Source organism: Chenopodium quinoa, unplaced genomic scaffold, assembly GCF_001683475.1.
Source record: "Chenopodium quinoa cultivar QQ74 unplaced genomic scaffold, ASM168347v1, whole genome shotgun sequence".
Classification (NCBI taxonomy): Eukaryota; Viridiplantae; Streptophyta; class Magnoliopsida; order Caryophyllales; family Amaranthaceae; genus Chenopodium; species Chenopodium quinoa.
Window position 1 is genome coordinate 697,680 of NW_018745195.1, and position 18,422 is coordinate 716,101.

General features: G+C 35.7%; 1 protein-coding gene across 1 annotated transcript; it reads left to right on the forward strand.

The window, feature by feature from the left end:
• The first annotated feature begins 16,533 nt into the window (after positions 1–16,533).
• LOC110711015 lies at positions 16,534–17,423 on the forward strand. The gene is made up of 2 exons (XM_021889380.1): positions 16,534–17,004; positions 17,094–17,423. Exons 1-2 carry the CDS (start codon positions 16,543–16,545, stop codon positions 17,406–17,408), a joined length of 777 nt encoding a protein of 258 aa, XP_021745072.1. The 5' UTR covers positions 16,534–16,542; the 3' UTR covers positions 17,409–17,423.
• The last annotated feature ends 999 nt before the right edge of the window (positions 17,424–18,422 follow it).

An 18,422-nucleotide genomic window follows, 5' to 3' on the forward strand; every position in this document is an offset into this window, starting at 1 on the left:
AGAAACGCATTTCCCACATACTCCCGCATCTCTCCTCTCAAAGTCTCAAGTCTCTGAGATTTCAGTCATCTCACTCCTAAATCGAGTGCCCTCTTCTCAGATTTTAGTCATCTTACTCCCAATTCGACTACGGTGACGGCGTCTTCTCCATTTCTTGGGTCGGTGACATCGTGGCAGAGACAACTACTCTATCTTCCTCACGACTTCTTCCTCTTCAATAAGTTTCTTCCTCTTTTTAATTTGCTCCCTTGTTCATTTTCTCCTCTTTTCTCTCCGTTAGGTCATTTAATGTTGAATTTCATTTTCGCCTTCTATTATATTGTTGATTTCAATTCTTTTGTTTATGTATAAATTTCTGATTTCAATTCGTTTTTGTAAGTATAAATATACCCTTGTTTTTCTTCAATTACTGGTTCAATTAACATGTGTTCATACTGGCAGTATATAGGGTTATAGGTTGATTTGTGTTCAATTAGTGAGTTAGTGATGTTAGTGTTCAATTTTGTGGGTTGATATTTGATTGTTCATTATAATTAGTATGCTTTAATATTTAATTTTTTATAAGTTAATATTCTGCAATTTGTGGGTATTTAAATTCTAAAGTGGTCTAATGTTGTGTTGTAGATAATGGATGATATTACTGCTGAAAGTGCTGCCCCAACTAACCCGTCAAGTGAGGATCCCTAGGTTTCATGTGCTGCTGCTGTCGAGCCTGTTTGAGATCAAAATCCACCACCAACAGTTTCAGCAAAGAGACCTTCAACTGGGACTAGTAATGATGTAGGAGCTGAAAGTAAAGGTAAGAAAAAAAGGTCTTGGCTTTGGGATCATTTTGTGTTGATAAAAAAAGGTGAGGATAAAAGTTCAAAATGTTTGTATTGTCAAGTTGATGTTTGTGGTGACTCTAAAAGTGGTCAAGTGTTATGAAAAATCATCTTTCAAGGTGTAAGGATTATCCCCCTAATATTTAGCAATCACAAAGGCTTCTTGCTTTTTCTAGTGAGAAAAGTCAACAACATTTAGTAGATAGTATAGGTGACAATAAAAAAAAATGTGAAAAGAAGGGGAAATTAGAATTTTGGAAGTTTAGGAAGGAAAATGGTCGAAAAGCTTTTGATAAAATGATAATAATGGATCAATTCCCATTTAGGTTTTCTGAGCGTGAGGGTTTTCGCCATTTTATGTCTGCTGTTCAACCAAATTTCATTATTCCCTCTCGTTTCAAAGTTGCAAGAGATTGTATCGTGTGTTTTTGGATGAAAAAAAAAAATCTGATTAGCAAGTGTTCTTCTCGTATTTGTATCACTACCGATACATTTATAGACCTCTTGTCAAAATTTGTCTTACATGTGTTTAACAGCCCATTTTATTGATCATAATTGGAACTTGCACAAAAAAAAATTAAATTTTTGTCCAATTAGTGACCATACAGGTGAGAGTATTGGTAAATCTTTTGTAAAGTGTTTGCTTGAGTTGGGTATCACCAAGGTAATGACCATTACCGTAGACAATGCAGGTTCAAATGATGTAGGGGTTCAATATTTGAGGAGAAGGTTGCAAAGATGGAAAGATGGGACTATTTTAGATGGTAAATTCGTGCATATGTGATGTGCAACCCACCTTCTTAATTTAAGAGTGAGGGAAGGTTTTAAAGAGTGTGATGAATCAATAAAAAGAATACGTAGTGGTGTGAGATTTGTTAGATCTTTCCCTGCTAGATTGCAAAAGTTTCGAAATTGTGTTAATCAAGAACAAATTGAATCCAAACGTCAACTTTGTTTGGATGTTGAAACTAGGTGGAACTCCACTTATTTGATGTTACAATATGCTATGGTATATCGAAAAGCTTTTGATTTGTTGGAAAATTCTGATGGTGATAAATTTCTTGTTGAATTAACAAAACTCTCTGGTGTTCCTACTGATAACGATTGGAATCGTGTTGCTTCTTTGCTTACCTTTCTCAAGATATTTTATGATGCCACTTTGAGACTTTCTGGAAATTTGTATGCCACTACAATTGTGTATTTGCTTGAACTTGTGACAATTGGAAGATGATTAAAAAAAAGTGTGAAAGTGTTGATAGTGGTGAGATGTCAATGGCTCATGGGATGAAGAAAAAGCATGAAAAATATTGGGATAACGTGGATAACATTAACTTGATGTTGTATGTTGCTGTTGTCCTTGATCCTAGATGGAAAATGCATTATGTGAAATGGGCTATTAATGATCAATATGACTCTGTGAAGGCTGCAAAATTGCATGATATGGTCATGAATACTTTGACTACGTTGTATAAACATTACGCTTCTTTACAAAGTCAAAATGTTCCAAATATTTCTGAAATAATGATTTGATGAGTTCAAAGAGACTTGGAAACTTGTAATGATTGGCATGATGTGGCATATTATGAGATTGAAAGGGATATTAGTGGAATAATGGTTTTTTGATAAAAAAAAATAGTGATTTGGACAAGTACTTAATGGATGATAGAGAGCCTATCACGGATTATAATTTTGATGCTTTGGGATGGTGGAAAAAAGGGGTGGAGAGATATCCTATTGTAGGTCTTATGGATAGGGATGTATTAGCCATTTCAGTTTCTACGGTTGAATCCGAATCTGCGTTTAGCACTGGTGGGAGAGTACTGGATGTGTTTCGTAGTTCTCTTTCCTCACATATGGTTAAAGCTTTGATATGTGCACAAGATTGGATGCGTACTACACGTGATCTACTTATGATTGAAGAAAGTATTGATGATACTCAACAAATTAAAGAGGGTAATACTTTTTTTAATATCTATTATTATTTAAGTTGGAATTTGCAAAATGTTTCTGTTTTTATTTTATTTTAGTTTCTGCAACTATTTGTATGTATTTATTGTATAACTTACTGTTTCTTTTAATGTAGAGTTGTCTTCTCTTGTTGATCCTCCCTCGGTTTCCCTCGTCGATGATTATTTTTAGAATTAGAGGTAATACTTTTGTTTGTATTTTATTTTTTTTAATGTTATTGTTTCTGCATTTTTTTTTTTACTTTTATTGTGTTATATTTTCTGCATTTTATTGTTTATATTAATTGTAAAATTTGATTTTTTTTTTTTTTTTTTTTGGTAGAGTTGTCGACTTGTCGTCTCTTCTTGATACGCGGTTTCGTCGTTGATGATAATTCTTAGAATTAGATTGAATGTTTATGTATTTTTAATATTTGGACATTGGTTTGTTTATTTAGACTTTGTACATTTCTTTGTTTCGTAGTGTGACAATTAGTATCCAAGTTTTCTAAAATTTCTTTGTATTGTAATATGTTATAATTAATATCTCTAAAAGTAAAAAAAAAAAATTAATTTTGCATTTAAGAGCATTATTTAGTATAAAATGATTAATATTAAATTATTAATAAAAAGAATCGAATACTGGGTATTCGAAGCTTTCGGATCGATATCGGATATCAGATATCCTAATTTTCTATGTTAATAAAAAAAGATAACAAAACGGATAGCTGATTCAATTCATGGTTGAAGTTGAAAGTATACATAGTACACATCCATCAAGCCAAACTATACGTAACGTTTAACGTAACTCTCTCTCTCTCCGGCCTACTCTCTGTATATATACATATGTATGTATAGAGCTTAGTTCACGTACTGTCTCTCTCAAGTCTCACAGGCCTTAGCTCCAGTAATTAATTTCACAAGAAAATATAAACTTTTTCCAAATGTCAATAACTAGATCATCCATTGGGTTAATGATGCTAGCCATTTGCATGGTCATTTTAATGACCAATGTCTATCCCACCAAAGCCGAGATTCTCCAGTTCAGTTTACCCCCCAACAGCGGGATATCACCGGATTCCGATATCTTTACGCCCCTACTCCATCCACAAACTCCGCACTAGCGACATGTGCGTCCAGAATTACCTTAGATTGTGCTTCTGAGATTATACGTAATGATGATTTTTTTAAAGTCCATTTCGAGGTTAAATGTTGTCGGCAGCTTGTGGAGATGGGTAAGGCGTGGAACGATTTGATCGTTGATGATCTTCTTGCTGAATTTGCTGATACTAATACAAAGAGATCGATCGAAATGCACCAAAGGAGCGACTATCTTTGGAACAAGTGCCTTCAGGTTGTGAATCATATTTAATTTATGTTCAAGCGGATGTCGTATGATATTGATGATATCGGAAATTTTCAATTCGTCTTGGGGAGTTAATTAGGCGTATGTTTCACCATAATAAGCCCAAAATTAGTCAATTAAAAGTCATGGAATACTGATTATTATATGCATTACTATTCCTAGCTAATAAGCTAGCTATTACCTATTAGTAGGTGCCCCAAGTGATAGATCGATGCCCAGGTTCAATTCTTCGATTATTGTGTAGTTATGTTGTCCTGTTGGGTTATAAATGAATTGATTATATGTCCGAATTAAATCTTCTAATATTTGACCATGTAGCATGTATAGTGTTGAATGATCGACCTATATTACTCCTATGAAAATTTCTCTATTATAAGATAGACTTACAGTACAATATATTTTGTATGGTAATCCTTTTCGTTAGATGTTAGCTTCCGCTTTAAGCAAAATAACTAATAATTAGCTTATATACACACAATAAAACCCCGTCCATAATCCAAGTAATTAAAACTTGTATATATAGTACTATAACACCCGTTCACCCATCATGTTATAAAGGTACCATAATATATATACTTGAAGTCGCTTGAAAAAGTATACTTCGTATAAATTATGTAGTAGTACCATACACATCAATTAGAAATGGTTGTCCCATTATTTAAATTAATTATGCACTTCCTTCTCGGCATTATTTTTAACCATTTCTCTAGACTCTAGATAGTATCCACTAGTTTATTACTATAGGGTTTGGGGAACAAATGATGCTTGAAAAGATTTTAATTTAGATATAATAAAGTGTTGATTTGGTAATTAACACTTACTATCTTCCAATCCATATTGTTGATTATTATGTTATTGCGTCCCTATAAGAAAACAAACACCGAATATAGATAGTTTGCTTTAACTGGCTAAATTAAATCTTTCAAAAATACGTAAATTTCGACAATTTGAAAATCTCTGACGGTTGTAAATCACTACCGATGGCAATGAAAACCATCGAAAAGTGACTTAAAGTCGTCGGAAAGCCATCGGTAAATTAGTTTTAAGAACATTTTACATTTGCTCCACTTGTGCTCAATGCTGTTAGGATCCAAATCCTATTTTGAATTGAAAGGGATGATAGGATCAGTTCGGTAAAATCGGATCGTATAATCATAAGATCCTACAAAACCTCGTTAAAGGGGTGATTTTCGATGGTTTGGAAAGCCATCGAAAATTTGTGATTGTCGTAAACCACTACCGGTGACTGGTGGTTTAATTTCATCAATATATTGAACCATTTCTCTAGCTAGTAACCCATTCACTTATTATATGTTTGCATACACTATCTTATTCATTCTTTTTAACTTTCAAGTTTAATCTAGTTTTGTTAAAGCTGCTCTAGACGTTTTATTTCTTGTATATGACAATAATTTAGTTTCAATATATTATTATTATTATTATTATTATTATTATTATTATTATTATTATATTATTGTTATTATTGTTACTCCGTATTATTGTTAACTCAAGTTGAATATTTTTACGGTTTCATTTAATAATGGAATGTAGCTGGCAAATGTAGCAAACTAAAGAAACTGAAGTTGCATTTATTATTGACTTTATTCTTTAACAGTACACGTCCATTTTCAACATATCTTTCATTATACAATTAATGTAGCCGTTGCAGCAAAATAGATTAACTTCCATTAGAAACAAAAAAAAGACTTCACAACAAATCATATAAATGGGCTAAAATTTGCCAAACTTTTTTCACACACAGAAGTATACTTTCTTTGAAAAAAAAAATCATAGCAAAAAAAAAAATCATGGCAAATACTCATTCTTCAACAAAGAAGAAGTTCTCTAAATTCTTCCTTCTCATGATATTAATATGTGCTCTTTTGGCAAATGGAGAAACCAATCAAACTTCCATGGTCTTATCTAATACGAGCCGCCTCACATTTCAACCTCCATTTGAGAATAAGAGGTTTTCATGGGGTACCGCTTTCAATGGTTTTAACACAATCTTGGGGGTGGGGCAACTCATTGGGAGTATTATTTATAAAGATAAGCCTAAAAATTAATTAGTCATTTGTATTAAGGAAAAGGCCTGATGTTTTTTATATTTATAAGATTGTTTATGTAATATTAACGACTTTTTTTATTTTGAAAGAATTAGTATTGATGACTTAATATCGACGTACTTATAATAAAAATATATAGTTTATCTTGTTTTATTTTTATATGTGACAATATTAATTTCATTTGTTTTTATTGCTTTATTTGTACACTTGTATTCATAGGAATAAAAAAAAAAAAAAAGTCTTGCTATCTTATCTTCTTCCTCCCAAAAAAAAAAAAATCAAAAGAAAATTTCTCAATATATATCTGTTAGTGGTCATATATAAACAACATTTTGGGTTTATCAAGTCGTGCACGATATTATATAGATGACATGGTTCAGGTTGTGAATAGATATAGATTTATGTGAGTTGAATTGGTAATGGGCTTATTGTAGCATAGGTTTGCTCATATTCATTTAAATTTTATTTAAAGACTTTATATCGTTTTTACACAATTGAAAGTTTCAATACCATAAATTGTTTGCTTGATTAATTAGTGGACAATATTGATTATTACCATTATTAAATTGATAATTTAAGACTAAAACCTGACTTATATCACTAGGTTGTTAATCAGTTTATTTATGAATTTAGTACGAGTTGATATAAATCATGTAATATAATAAATTGTTATAAGTTATTGTAGTCTATAACTACGAAGTGTGTACCTCACTTTAGATTACATTATAGCTTATGAGACCATAAAATTGCATGGTTACGTACTTTATATACTCATTTCTTTTTTTTAATCTTTTTTTTTTTTGGAAAATAATATTTTATACTCTTTAATCTTTATGAACTTACTATAACTTTGTTTATATAAATGACTAAATGAAAACTAAACAGCAGAGTAGCAAGACATTGGCAAAGCCATAATTTTTACAATGATAGGGCACTATACTGTCCGAAAATACTTCATTAAACCCCTAAAATCTGTCTTTTTAAGCTATTTAATTAAAAAAAAAAGAACCAAGTCACAACTACGTATCACAAGTGTTCTTAATATCAAGATTCAAATTTATTTTACGTAGTATATACTTAAAAATCTATCAAATATTACCCCGGCCTATTCAAGACTTTAAGCAATAACTCAATTTTAAAAATATTCTGCTTATTGGTTCGGAAATCACTAAAAACGTTATTCGTCCTCCTTCATCTATATAACACGTCCTCCTTCATCCTAAAAAGACAGAGAAAGATAAAAACAAAATTCCTTTCTCACAAAAATGATGCTTCACTTCATACCATTATTCTTTGAGCATTGTTCGAAGGTGTTCTCAATTTAATTCTTTATCGTACACCAAGAGTCATGTATCCCTAGAGGTCGATTGCTACGAGTCTATATGTGCAGTATGAGGCAAAGTCGATTTTAGGGCAGTGATGATGCTATGTCACGCTACAACATTATTAAATCAGATTAGTTAGTTTTAATCTTTATTGCTATTAGTCGTATTTCCTACAATCTAAAGTTTTTTATAACTTCTATTGTGGCTAATGGTGATACTTGTTTGTGGTATAAAGGACTATATATTATCAAGTTTATGTTTGTATATACTTAACTAAGTCATATTTCCTACAATATAAAGCCATTGATCGTGCATGGTATTATTAATGTGAGGAGAATATATGTTGCATAATATAAATCCAAGTTATTTAATCTATATTAAGAAAGTGTATATAACCTTCTCGTACGTGTTTAATGGCGGATCCAGGATTTTAAGGCTGTTGGGCCACCGTCACTTATCGACCGTCACCCATCGAACGCATACCCATTGATCTACGAGGTAGCTTAGATCTTTGTTGAGGATGATTTTGTGATATAGGAAAATTTTAATGCGGAAGAAGTTTTATTTTGGACTAAAGAAACTAGCTTGTTATAAATTACATGTCTTTTTTCTTTTTCGTTATGAAAATTAAGTCACAATTTCAATTAGATTAAACAATCCTATATTGTCAAAATACCCAAGCTAACTATATAAAAACATAAACTTGATAATGAATTCACCAAAACATATTAAAAAAAGAAAAAAGAAACAACAACATAACATGATTATGATATAATAAATAAATTATATACTCAATTTAGCAAGCAGTTCAATCATCACTATGTTTAGTTTAAATTCAACAATTATCAATTTAGCAAACAATCAAAATCCCCATTATAATTGTAATACCCCGTATCTTGCCCAATGTAGAGAATAACCAAAGGTAAACTCTCTATCTCTCTTCTCTCTCCTTTAATTTTCCTCCTCCACTTTCGTTTTAATTTCACACACATCACCCCACACACACACCTCCACCACGGTGACAGTTGCCACCACCACCACAGTCGGCGGTCGCCGCCAGCACAGTGCCGGCAGCAGCAATCGCTAGCATAGGGCCGGCAGCAGCAGCAGCGTGGGAGGTGGCGCTAGCCACCCTCCCCTTCCCCCCTTGTTATTCGTGTGTTTTCAAAAAAAAAAAATTCTTTTGTTTTACAATTATTCAAGCTTTAATTCAATAATTGTTTTTGGGTTGTGTGATGATTTTTATGATGTTTGATTATAATTATTATGTATATAATTTTCATATTTGGTTTTTGAATTAATAATCCCCAAATTGAAAACCCTAGGTTTCTAAATTAATGTGTGTTGATGGAAATTGATTGTAGGTGATTGAAACTAATAAATTAGATGTTTTAACATAATTACATCAATTTTACATGGTTTTATGAAGCTAGGATTTTTATATAAAGGATATAATTATGTTTCTTGAAAGGATTTTTAATTACCCATTTAAGTATCACACGGTCATGTAGTACAAGGTACATGACCATGTATCGGATTGTTGTACAATAATGAGTTTTCAACCAAGGAGTTACTCTCACCTACTCGATCGAACAAATCAACCCGATTAAGTATGAGATAAAAACTTTTCGGTTGCATTACTTACTCCAACATACTCTACTAGGAAGCTTATCATATCTCAATGACAATTTGGGATACATACACTTCATTCAAAGTATTGAACACGTACTTTTCTGTTAAATGAAAAGACATAATATACTAGTGTGAGATCTTGTTGGATATTGTATATTTTATCAATATCTAGTTTATATAATTTTTACACATATATACTAGTGTGAGATCTTGTTGGATATTGTATATTTTATCAATATCTAGTTTATATAATTTTTACACATATAAAAATAAAAAATAAAAAATCATTTAAACATGTGTATTAGAGACCGTGAAAAAGTAAAAAAAAAAAAAAATGCATCAAAATATTAGGTTAAGAGGGAGTATATATAACAGTGGACCCATATTATATAAAGGTACTTAATAGTTGAAGTCGTCACATTCAAGGGGAGTACGTATATAATAATCCATACTTCTTACATGTAAAAAGTACACATTTAAAAGAAACGGCCGTAAATTTCATCAGAAACAACCAATAATAAGAAGATAGGAATTGAATATTTGGTGATAGATGAACTATTTTTGCTACTATGTATCTTGTTAAATATCTTAATCGTTGCCATAGTATTAATTAGTTAAAATTAAAGGGATTGAATTTTGATAATTGAAGAATAAGTGAAGCAGCTTGATTGGAAAAATTTATATTTTTGATCATGTTATTCATGGAAACTGGAGAAGGAGGAGGTGATGAGGTTAGAAAACATTGTAAATTTCACCTAATTGACTGATATGATAGCTAAGTAATTAATGCTAATTGCTAAATAAATTGAGTAATTAACTCTTAGAAAGCTCTTTTGTTGTAATGTAAGTTGGACAAAGAACACGGAGCCAAATCTACAACTAAAGCCCACAAGTTACAAAGTATTAAAGTAAACTGATTTTTTTTTATATAATTTTGGGCCTTTTTTGGCGTGGGCCCTAGACTGTCGCACTAAGGGGTGAGACTAGGTTTGCATCTCACAATCTTGAGGTTGTGGGATATATCAAACTAGGGCTGAGCAAAACTATTTGAAGATCCGAAAATCCGATAATCTGATCCCCATCCGATCCGAAAATTATGGAAATCTGATCCGAATATGATTTCAAATCGGATATCTGATCCGGATTTTTAAGATATCGGATATCCAAATTTTGGATTTCAAATATCCGATATCCGAAAAAAAGTCGGATATCAGATATCGGATATCCGATCCGATACCCAAAAAGTAGTTGTTTTTCCATTTTTATTTCTCGAATATTCGCTATTTCTTAGCCTTTTCACATAAAAAAAAAAAGATTGGAGACTAGAACCCTAATTCCCTAAACAGAAACGCATTTCCCACACACTCCCGCATCTCTCTTTCTCTCCCCTCTCTCCTCTCAAAGTCTCAAGTATCTGAGATTTCAGTGATCTCACTCCTAAATCGAGTGCCCTCTTCTCAGATTTTAGTCATCTTACTCCCAAATCGACTACGGTGACGGCGTCTTCTCCATTTCTTGGGTTGGTGACATCGTGGCAAAGACAGCTACTCTATCTTCCTCACGGCTTCTTCCTCTTTAGTAACACTAGTAGAAAAAATTAAATAGACACCCCCCTATAGCACCGGTTCTTAAAAACCGGTGCCAAATAAAACGGGCGGGACCAAAAAAATTAATAGTTGGCACCGGTTCTATCCCAAACCGGTGCCAAGCATGCAATTAGCACATGTTCAAACCGGTGCCAACTTGTAAAATTAAAAAAAAAAGGATGGGGAAGGAGTTGGCACCTGTTCTCCTTAAACCGGTGGCAATTAAGCAAGTTAGCACCGGTTCAAACCGGTGGCATTTAAAAAAAAAACGCGGGTTTGCTGGGTTTGCTGCTTCACCCTGTTCAATTCAACAGCACTTTCTTCATTGTTTGCTTCAAAAATTCCCAAAAAGTTTCGCCCTATTCTCTTCTCCCTCCATCTCCATTGAAAGGCTAGAGCTTTCTCCTCTCCATTGAAGCAGTTAAGCTAAGCAACCTTACTCACATTGCTACTTCAATTCTCTGCATTTCCTCTTCCCAAACCCTTCCTCCATTGAAGCTTCCATTGAAGCTTCGGCCTCCTCACGCACGCAGCCTGGATGGGCTTTGTTCTGCCTCCTCGCGCACGCACGCACTCAGTTCTTCTCTTCTGTCTCCCTCCATGCATTATTGAAGCAGCTTCGACCTAGGTAAGTAATAACGCTCCTCCATTCACTTAGCTTCTCCATGTATTGCATTAACACCATTGTTGTGGTTTTATGAGGAATTGGTCTTTAGTTTAATATTTGTAAGTTTCTTGTAATTTCTAGGGCTTGGCAATTGCTACTTAAATACTCCATTAAACTCGCAAGGCTCCCCCTCCATTAAACGCACAAGGCTGCCCCTCCACAAATGTAAGTCCTTTGTAGTTGTTATTGTTGCTGTTTATAAGCTGAGAATTCTATTTAGTACAACCTGCATTTATCTATAATTCTAAATTGTTATGAGAACTTTATTTATCATCACTAATAAAGTTGAGAATTTTATTTTGTTTATAGGATAATTTAGTACTTTTTATTTAAGAGAAAAAAGTTGAGAGGAAGCTAATAGTAGTAGTTCATTTACATTAGTAGCTCATCAAATTCTACTAAAAAGCGTATCAAATGAGATAAGTAAGCATTAGATATTGAGTAAAGTATATAAGAGTAAAGCATTTATAGGGTATAGGGTTTAGGGTATAGGGTATAGGGTTTAGGGTATAGGGTTTAGGGTTTAGGGTTTAGGGTTTAGGGTTTCTGTAACTTATGAGTTTAAGCGTCGAACATTTTGCTTCCTTCATTTAACTTCCCTTGAATATACTTTTCTTTACGAGTTGGTTCTCACTATATATGTGTTTCAGGCTAAGAAATGGGTGTCAAGGGCTTCTAGGGTAAGATCATCAGTTTGGAGAGTGGGCGGAAAGCATCCTGGTATCTTACTCTGACTGTCCTTGTTCTTGCTCACTAATATCATTCTTATCTTTTCCCTTAATCTGGTTTCTATTTGTGTTCTATATAGGCTATATTGAAAAAGATTCAGAGGAACTTTTGGGCGAAGCATTGACCTTCTATTTGAGAGTGTTGAGACTTTGTAGGTACTCAGGTATATATATAACTTTATGTGCTATATATAAGTTCTTGTTTGCACACTTTTGTGGAGATGGTGTATGATATAACTTTAGTGCAACTTCTATCATGATGTGTGATTAATCCATTGTTTTTTAATTGATTGCATGTATCATCATATGCCTAGATACCCGTTCAAGGCTCTTGAATAGTCCCCGGTTGGGACTGTTCTTGAACGTTTACTCTCACTTAGGCGGTGAATGTATGTCCTTTTTTTCGATTTTAAGGAACATCTTGTCTTAGCATTTCCTCGATCACCATGTTCTCTGGGTACATATGTGGGTAAGTAATTACCTACGTCGTGTACTTGGAGAACTGGGGGGAAATGCTGCCGGATTTTCCTTAAAATTGGAAAGTCGACATACATTCACTAGTGAGAGTAAACGTTCAAGGATGGGTTAGGTTGGAGTGATAAGGGCCCTTTGGAAGCATATATGCATTTTTGTATCTATATGATTGTTATATGCATGTTGTGTGTTTGAATTTAATTTACTTATATAATAGATGGTAGCAATTATACATGATTCATAATATATTGCCCTGTTTAGTGACAATTTACTTAATGGAGAAGGATCGTGGCTGGATGTATGGTAGACGTGATACATTGGAATTCTTTAATGGGGTTCAAGAGTTTTGCGCGAGGGCTTCATCTTATTAGCGCAGAATGGGTTTCGATTGCCTCTATTGTCCTTGTGTTGATTGTATTAATGTGAAGGTGGTCAATAGTGTTGATATCATTAGAGATCATGTAGTTTGTCGTGGGTTTAGGCTTAAATACCATGTGTGGATTTGGCACGGTGAAGAAGGAGGGTACATTGGGGATGTTATTGGGAATGATGTGCATGATGATAGAAACAATGACATTTGTGTGGAAGAGGAATACAAGAATGATGAACATATTGTTGATACTGGTGCTGAGGATGGATTTGAGGATGATCATGTGGATGAGGTCGAGGATGAAGGGGTGGATGAGATGATGCGTGCTTTTGAAGGTGACGTGTTTGAGTCATTATCGGAGGCTTCTAAAAAGCCCTTGTATCCTGGGTGCAAAAAATACTCTAAACTATCCGCCGTGCTAACACTTTTTAACATTAAGTCAAAGCATGGGTGGACGGACAATAGTTTTACTTCTTTGTTGAGCGTGTTAAGTGAGATGTTGCCTGACGGGAATGAAATTCCTAAGTCTTACTATTACGCTAAGAAGCTCATGTGTCCATTTGGTTTGGAGTATAAGAAGATACATGCATGTCCTAATGATTGTATTCTTTATCGAAATGAATATGAAAAATTGGAGGAGTGTCCACGATGTAAGAAGTCGCGCTACAAGCGCATGAGTTGCAATGCTGGTAAGCAGGGACCGCCTGCTAAGGTGTTGTGGTATCTTCCCATTATTCCAAGGTTTAAGCGTCTATTCTCAACACCAACAGACGCTAAAAACTTGAGGTGGCATGCAGAGGGAAGAAAGAATAACAGAATGCTGAAGCATCCAGCCGACTCCCCGCAATGGAAGAACCTTGATATCAAGTTTGGAGAATTTGGTGATGAAGTTAGAAATTTAATGCTTGATTTGTGCACGGACGGGATGAATCCATTTGGCACTCTCAGTACCCAGTATAGCACATGGCCGGTACTGTTAGTGATCTACAATTTGCCTCCTTGGTTGTGCATGAAACGAAAATACATAATGCTTTCTCTATTGATATCGGGGCCAAGGCAACCTGGAAACGACATAGATGTTTATCTTGCGCCCCTTGTTGATGATTTGAGAAAGATGTGGGACGAAGGGGTTTCTATTTTTGATGCTCATAAGAATGAGATGTTCACATTGCGTGCAGCTCTTATGTGGACCGTTAATGATTTTCTTGCGTATGGCAACTTATCCGGGTATAAGAACAAAGGGAAAAAATCATGCCCCATTTGTATTGATGGTACGCCAAGCAGGCGCCTTGATCATTCTCACAAAGTGGTGTACTTGCGCACCCGAAGGTTACTCAGGCGCGATCACCCGTACCGTAGGCAGAAAAAGGCTTTCGATGGGACAGTGGAAGAGGGGACTGCTCCTAGGGTTGACTGGTGAAGAGGTTTACGCTCGAGTAAAGGGTGTACGAACAGTCTTTGGGAAATCAGAAAAAGCGGCGGAGTCAACTGCTCTCTTTAAAAAAGAATCAATCTTTTGGTTGCTCCCGTACGGGAAAGAACATGACGTTAGGCACTGTCTTGATGTAATGCATATAGAGAAGAATGGTTGTGATGTTCTTATGGGAATGCTGATGAATATTCAAAGCAAGACAAAGGACGGAAAGGGTGCACGGGACGATTTGAAAAAGATGGGGGTTCGTCCAAAATTTTGGGTTCAGCAAAGGGTTAGTAAGGGAAAGGAACAGGAAAAGGAAAATGAATTGAGTTCGAAAACATAAAAAGGGGAAGAGCAAGGGAAAGGGAAAGGCCACGGATGCGTCGAAGAAGAAAAAGGAGGGAAAAGCCAAGGAGGGCAAGGCCTATTTACCTCCGGCTTGCTACACATTGTCAAGGGTAGAAAAACGGATGTTTTGTGCATGTCTGTATGGCATTAAGGTTCCATCAGGGTACGCATCTAACATGAAGAGATTTGTATCCTTAAATGGAGAATTGAAGCTGACAAGTATGAAATCCCATGATTGTCATGTTCTGATGCAAGTTTTCCTACCAATTGCAATACATGGTATTTTATCAAAGCACATGCGGGTAGCTATTACAAGCCTCTGTTCGTTTTTCAATACAATATGCAGCAAAGTGCTTGATCCTTGTACACTTGATGCTTTACAGGCGGATGTGGTTGTGACTTTGTGCAAATTTGAGATGTACTTCCCACCCTCGTTTTTCGACATAATGGTGCATTTGATTCTTCATTTGGTGCGTGAGATTAAGTTATGCGGTCCAGTGTTCATGCGGTGGTGCTATCCTTTTGAAAGACATATGGATACATTGCAAGATAAAGTCAGGAATCGGGCTCACCCGGAAGGAAGTATGATTCAAGGGACCGTGGCTGAGGAGGTCGGTAATTTTGTGGCCGACTATATAGCCGTTGCTAAACCTATTGGTATTCCTACTTCTCGACACGAAGGGAGACTTGATGGTCATGGCACAATCGGGTCGAAACGAATGTCGCCTGATCAAGATAAGTTCTTACAAGCGCACCTATATGTGTTGCACCATGTTGCAGATGTTCACCCATATTTAGACGAGCACATGGCTAGTTTGCGTGATGAATTTCCATCGAAAGGTGAACGGGCACTTATGCATTTGCATAATAAGAAGTTTGTGAGCTGGTTTCGTGATCGAGTGATGGGTGGAAAGTATGAGAATGTCACAGATACAGTAAGATGGCTTGCTTATGGTCCTAGGGATGACGTTCGCTCATTTGAGGGATATGACATAAATGGGTACACATTTTGGACTGAGCATCAGGATTTGAAATCATCCTTGACCCAAAACAATGGTGTAACTCTTGTGGCATCGTCAAGGGAGTTTGCAAGTGCTAAGGATAAATCACCTGTTGATGCAGAGTTGTCATACTACGGTCGAATTCAAGAAATATGGGAGCTTGATTATTGTGACTTCACGATTGCTCTTTTCCGGTGTAAGTGGGTTGATAATAACAGGCGTAACGTCAAACATGATGACTTTACTCTTGTAGATCTTGGCCACCTGAATGATAGAGCTGAACCATTCATCCTTGCATCTCAAGCCAAGCAAGTGTTTTACGTAAGTGATCCAGCCGACTCAAAATGGTCTATTGTGCTAGCCGGCAAAAGAAGAATCCTTGGCGTTGGAGATGTCGAGGATGAGGAAGAATATGATGTGTTTGATGACTCAACACCTTTCACTGTTCCTAGACCTATTGTACCAAATGAGATAGACGACCAAGCCAATTACATGCGATCAGACCACGACGAAGGAATATTAGATTGAGGTACTATTTTTTGTTAGTTTGAAATTGTAGGCGTCGAACGTATTATTAAATCACATTTTTAGGTGAAAATGAATGAAATTGCTAACTTACTTGCCCATTTTTCTTATTTTCTTTTAAATGAATGAAGTAACTTAGTTCCCCATTTTCTATGTTAATTTGTATTATAATTCAGCAATTTATATTTGATTATAAATTTACCTTATAAATTTATTTATATTACAACTAATAACATGTTATGTTTGTAATGACAGGTTTTACATCTCATGGCGGATGATCACTACCGTATTGGAGTGGAGGATGTAGAGGATGATGATGATGATTCATCTGGGGTTGGGGACGAGTTGTATGATGTGAACAAGGAGCCTAATTTGGGTGAGGCAGAAGATCAGGCTCAAGATGTTTTGGATCGTATGCTTGATGAGTTTGAAATTGCAGCTGAACAAGCGCCTCCTATCGAGAATGCAATGTCTGAGTCGTTCGGCGAGGACCAAAGTGGAGGGGGGGTGAAGGGACCAGCGCAGAAAAAGCTGAGGGGTCCGACTACAAGTTTCAAGAAACCTGTCGGTCCAATGGTCTTGGAGTATGACAGGGTAGGACAACCTACAGGCAAATGGCGTCGTCAGTATGCTGTTCAAGTTGGGATTTGTGCGCGCAAAATCCCCATTACTCTTCGTTTGAGCGACGTACCTATTGGCTTGATAGACACGTTTTGGAATGATACACGGGTAAGTGATTTGTTTCCACATTTGTAAATTCCTTCACTTTATTGTTATTTAATGGGCAAACTAATAATGACTGTTATTTGTGCTTGCAGAGTCTATTTAACATTCCAAATGAGTACGCCAAGCGAAGGGTGTTTGAATCCTTACTTGCGACAAGATTCAGAGGGTTCAAGACCACCTTAGTTCGTCGGTTTATCACAAAGAAGCTTGTGAGAAAACCAAAGAACAAGAAAGAAGGTGGCATGGATGAAGAAGTCATCGATGAAGAGAAACTCCCATGGCAAATATGGCCTAGTGTATCAAAGGAAGATTGGGATGCTTTCGTTCTTCAAAAAAGCAAAAAAGAAGCAATTGTAAGTTCAAGTAACTCTGATGACAATTGTAAAATATATTTAATATTTTGGTAGTTTTGAAACTAATATGTCTAAATATGTAGGAAATAAGAGAGCAGAATTCCAAGAATGCATTGCAGAAGCAATACTACCATCGTATGAGGTGTATGACGTATGATGAATGGAGGGAGACATGGGTGAGTGAGGGAGTATACCCCACTTCGCTACTAGGGTCCTCCACTGTGCCCTCTGACTCCACGACCAGTACTTTGGTGAGTCGTGCTGGAGATTTCTTCTGTTCTTTGCATTCTCGTGACAAGAAAACCGGAAAATGGTCAATCAAGGCTCCGGAAACAAAAGAAATGGCAGATAAACTTGTAAGCAACTATGAATTGTGAACTGCATGAATCTGTTGTATATATATCATTTTACATAAACACTAACTTGATGTTGCCTTTTTGCTTTTGCTACAGCTTGAGTACACTGGAGAGCTTGTTGAAGGCAAGCTCGTCCCAACAGTGGAGAAGGACCCTTTCACCTTGGCTTTAGGAAAGCCCTACCATCCAGGACGTGTATTGGGTGCGGGGGGGAGCTTGCTAGGATGGGAGAAGGTGATGGGTCCAGAATATACCAAATCAGGGAGATCCCGGGCAAGTGTGAACTCACCGGTCAACTTGGATGCTACGGTGGCATTAATTAAGGAACAAGTGCGCAACGAGATGCGAGAAGATTTCAATGCATGGGCAAAGCAAATGAACTTGCCGAGCTTTCCTTTCTCCTCGACTACAACGGTCGACTCTTGTAGTTACCCACGAAAACAAGGAGAAGATGAGATACATGCAGACGAGGAGGTACATGATTACGTGGTTTCTAATCTATAAGTATTTTGACTTGTTGAGGTATGTGGGTTCTAATTAGCCTCGCACTATCAATACATTGTTGTAGGTTGGTAATCCTGCACATGCGTACTTGAGGGAGCTTGAAAATCCAACACCACATGACTTTCCGGTTCTACAGGTGAGTTGTGTAGTTTTTCTTTGGATGGTGATATTGGTTCTTTGATTCAGCTGTGAATTTGTGAAGTTTGTT

What these genes read in the sequence shown, in the direction of transcription:
- LOC110711015 (XM_021889380.1), top strand. Translation starts at nt 16,543, where the DNA reads ATGGCGGATGATCACTACCGTATTGGAGTGGAGGATGTAGAGGATGAT. An exon ending in CGTTTTGGAATGATACACGG is followed by an intron (nt 17,005 to 17,093) that starts GTAAGTGATTTG and finishes TTGTGCTTGCAG; the next exon opens with AGTCTATTTAACATTCCAAA.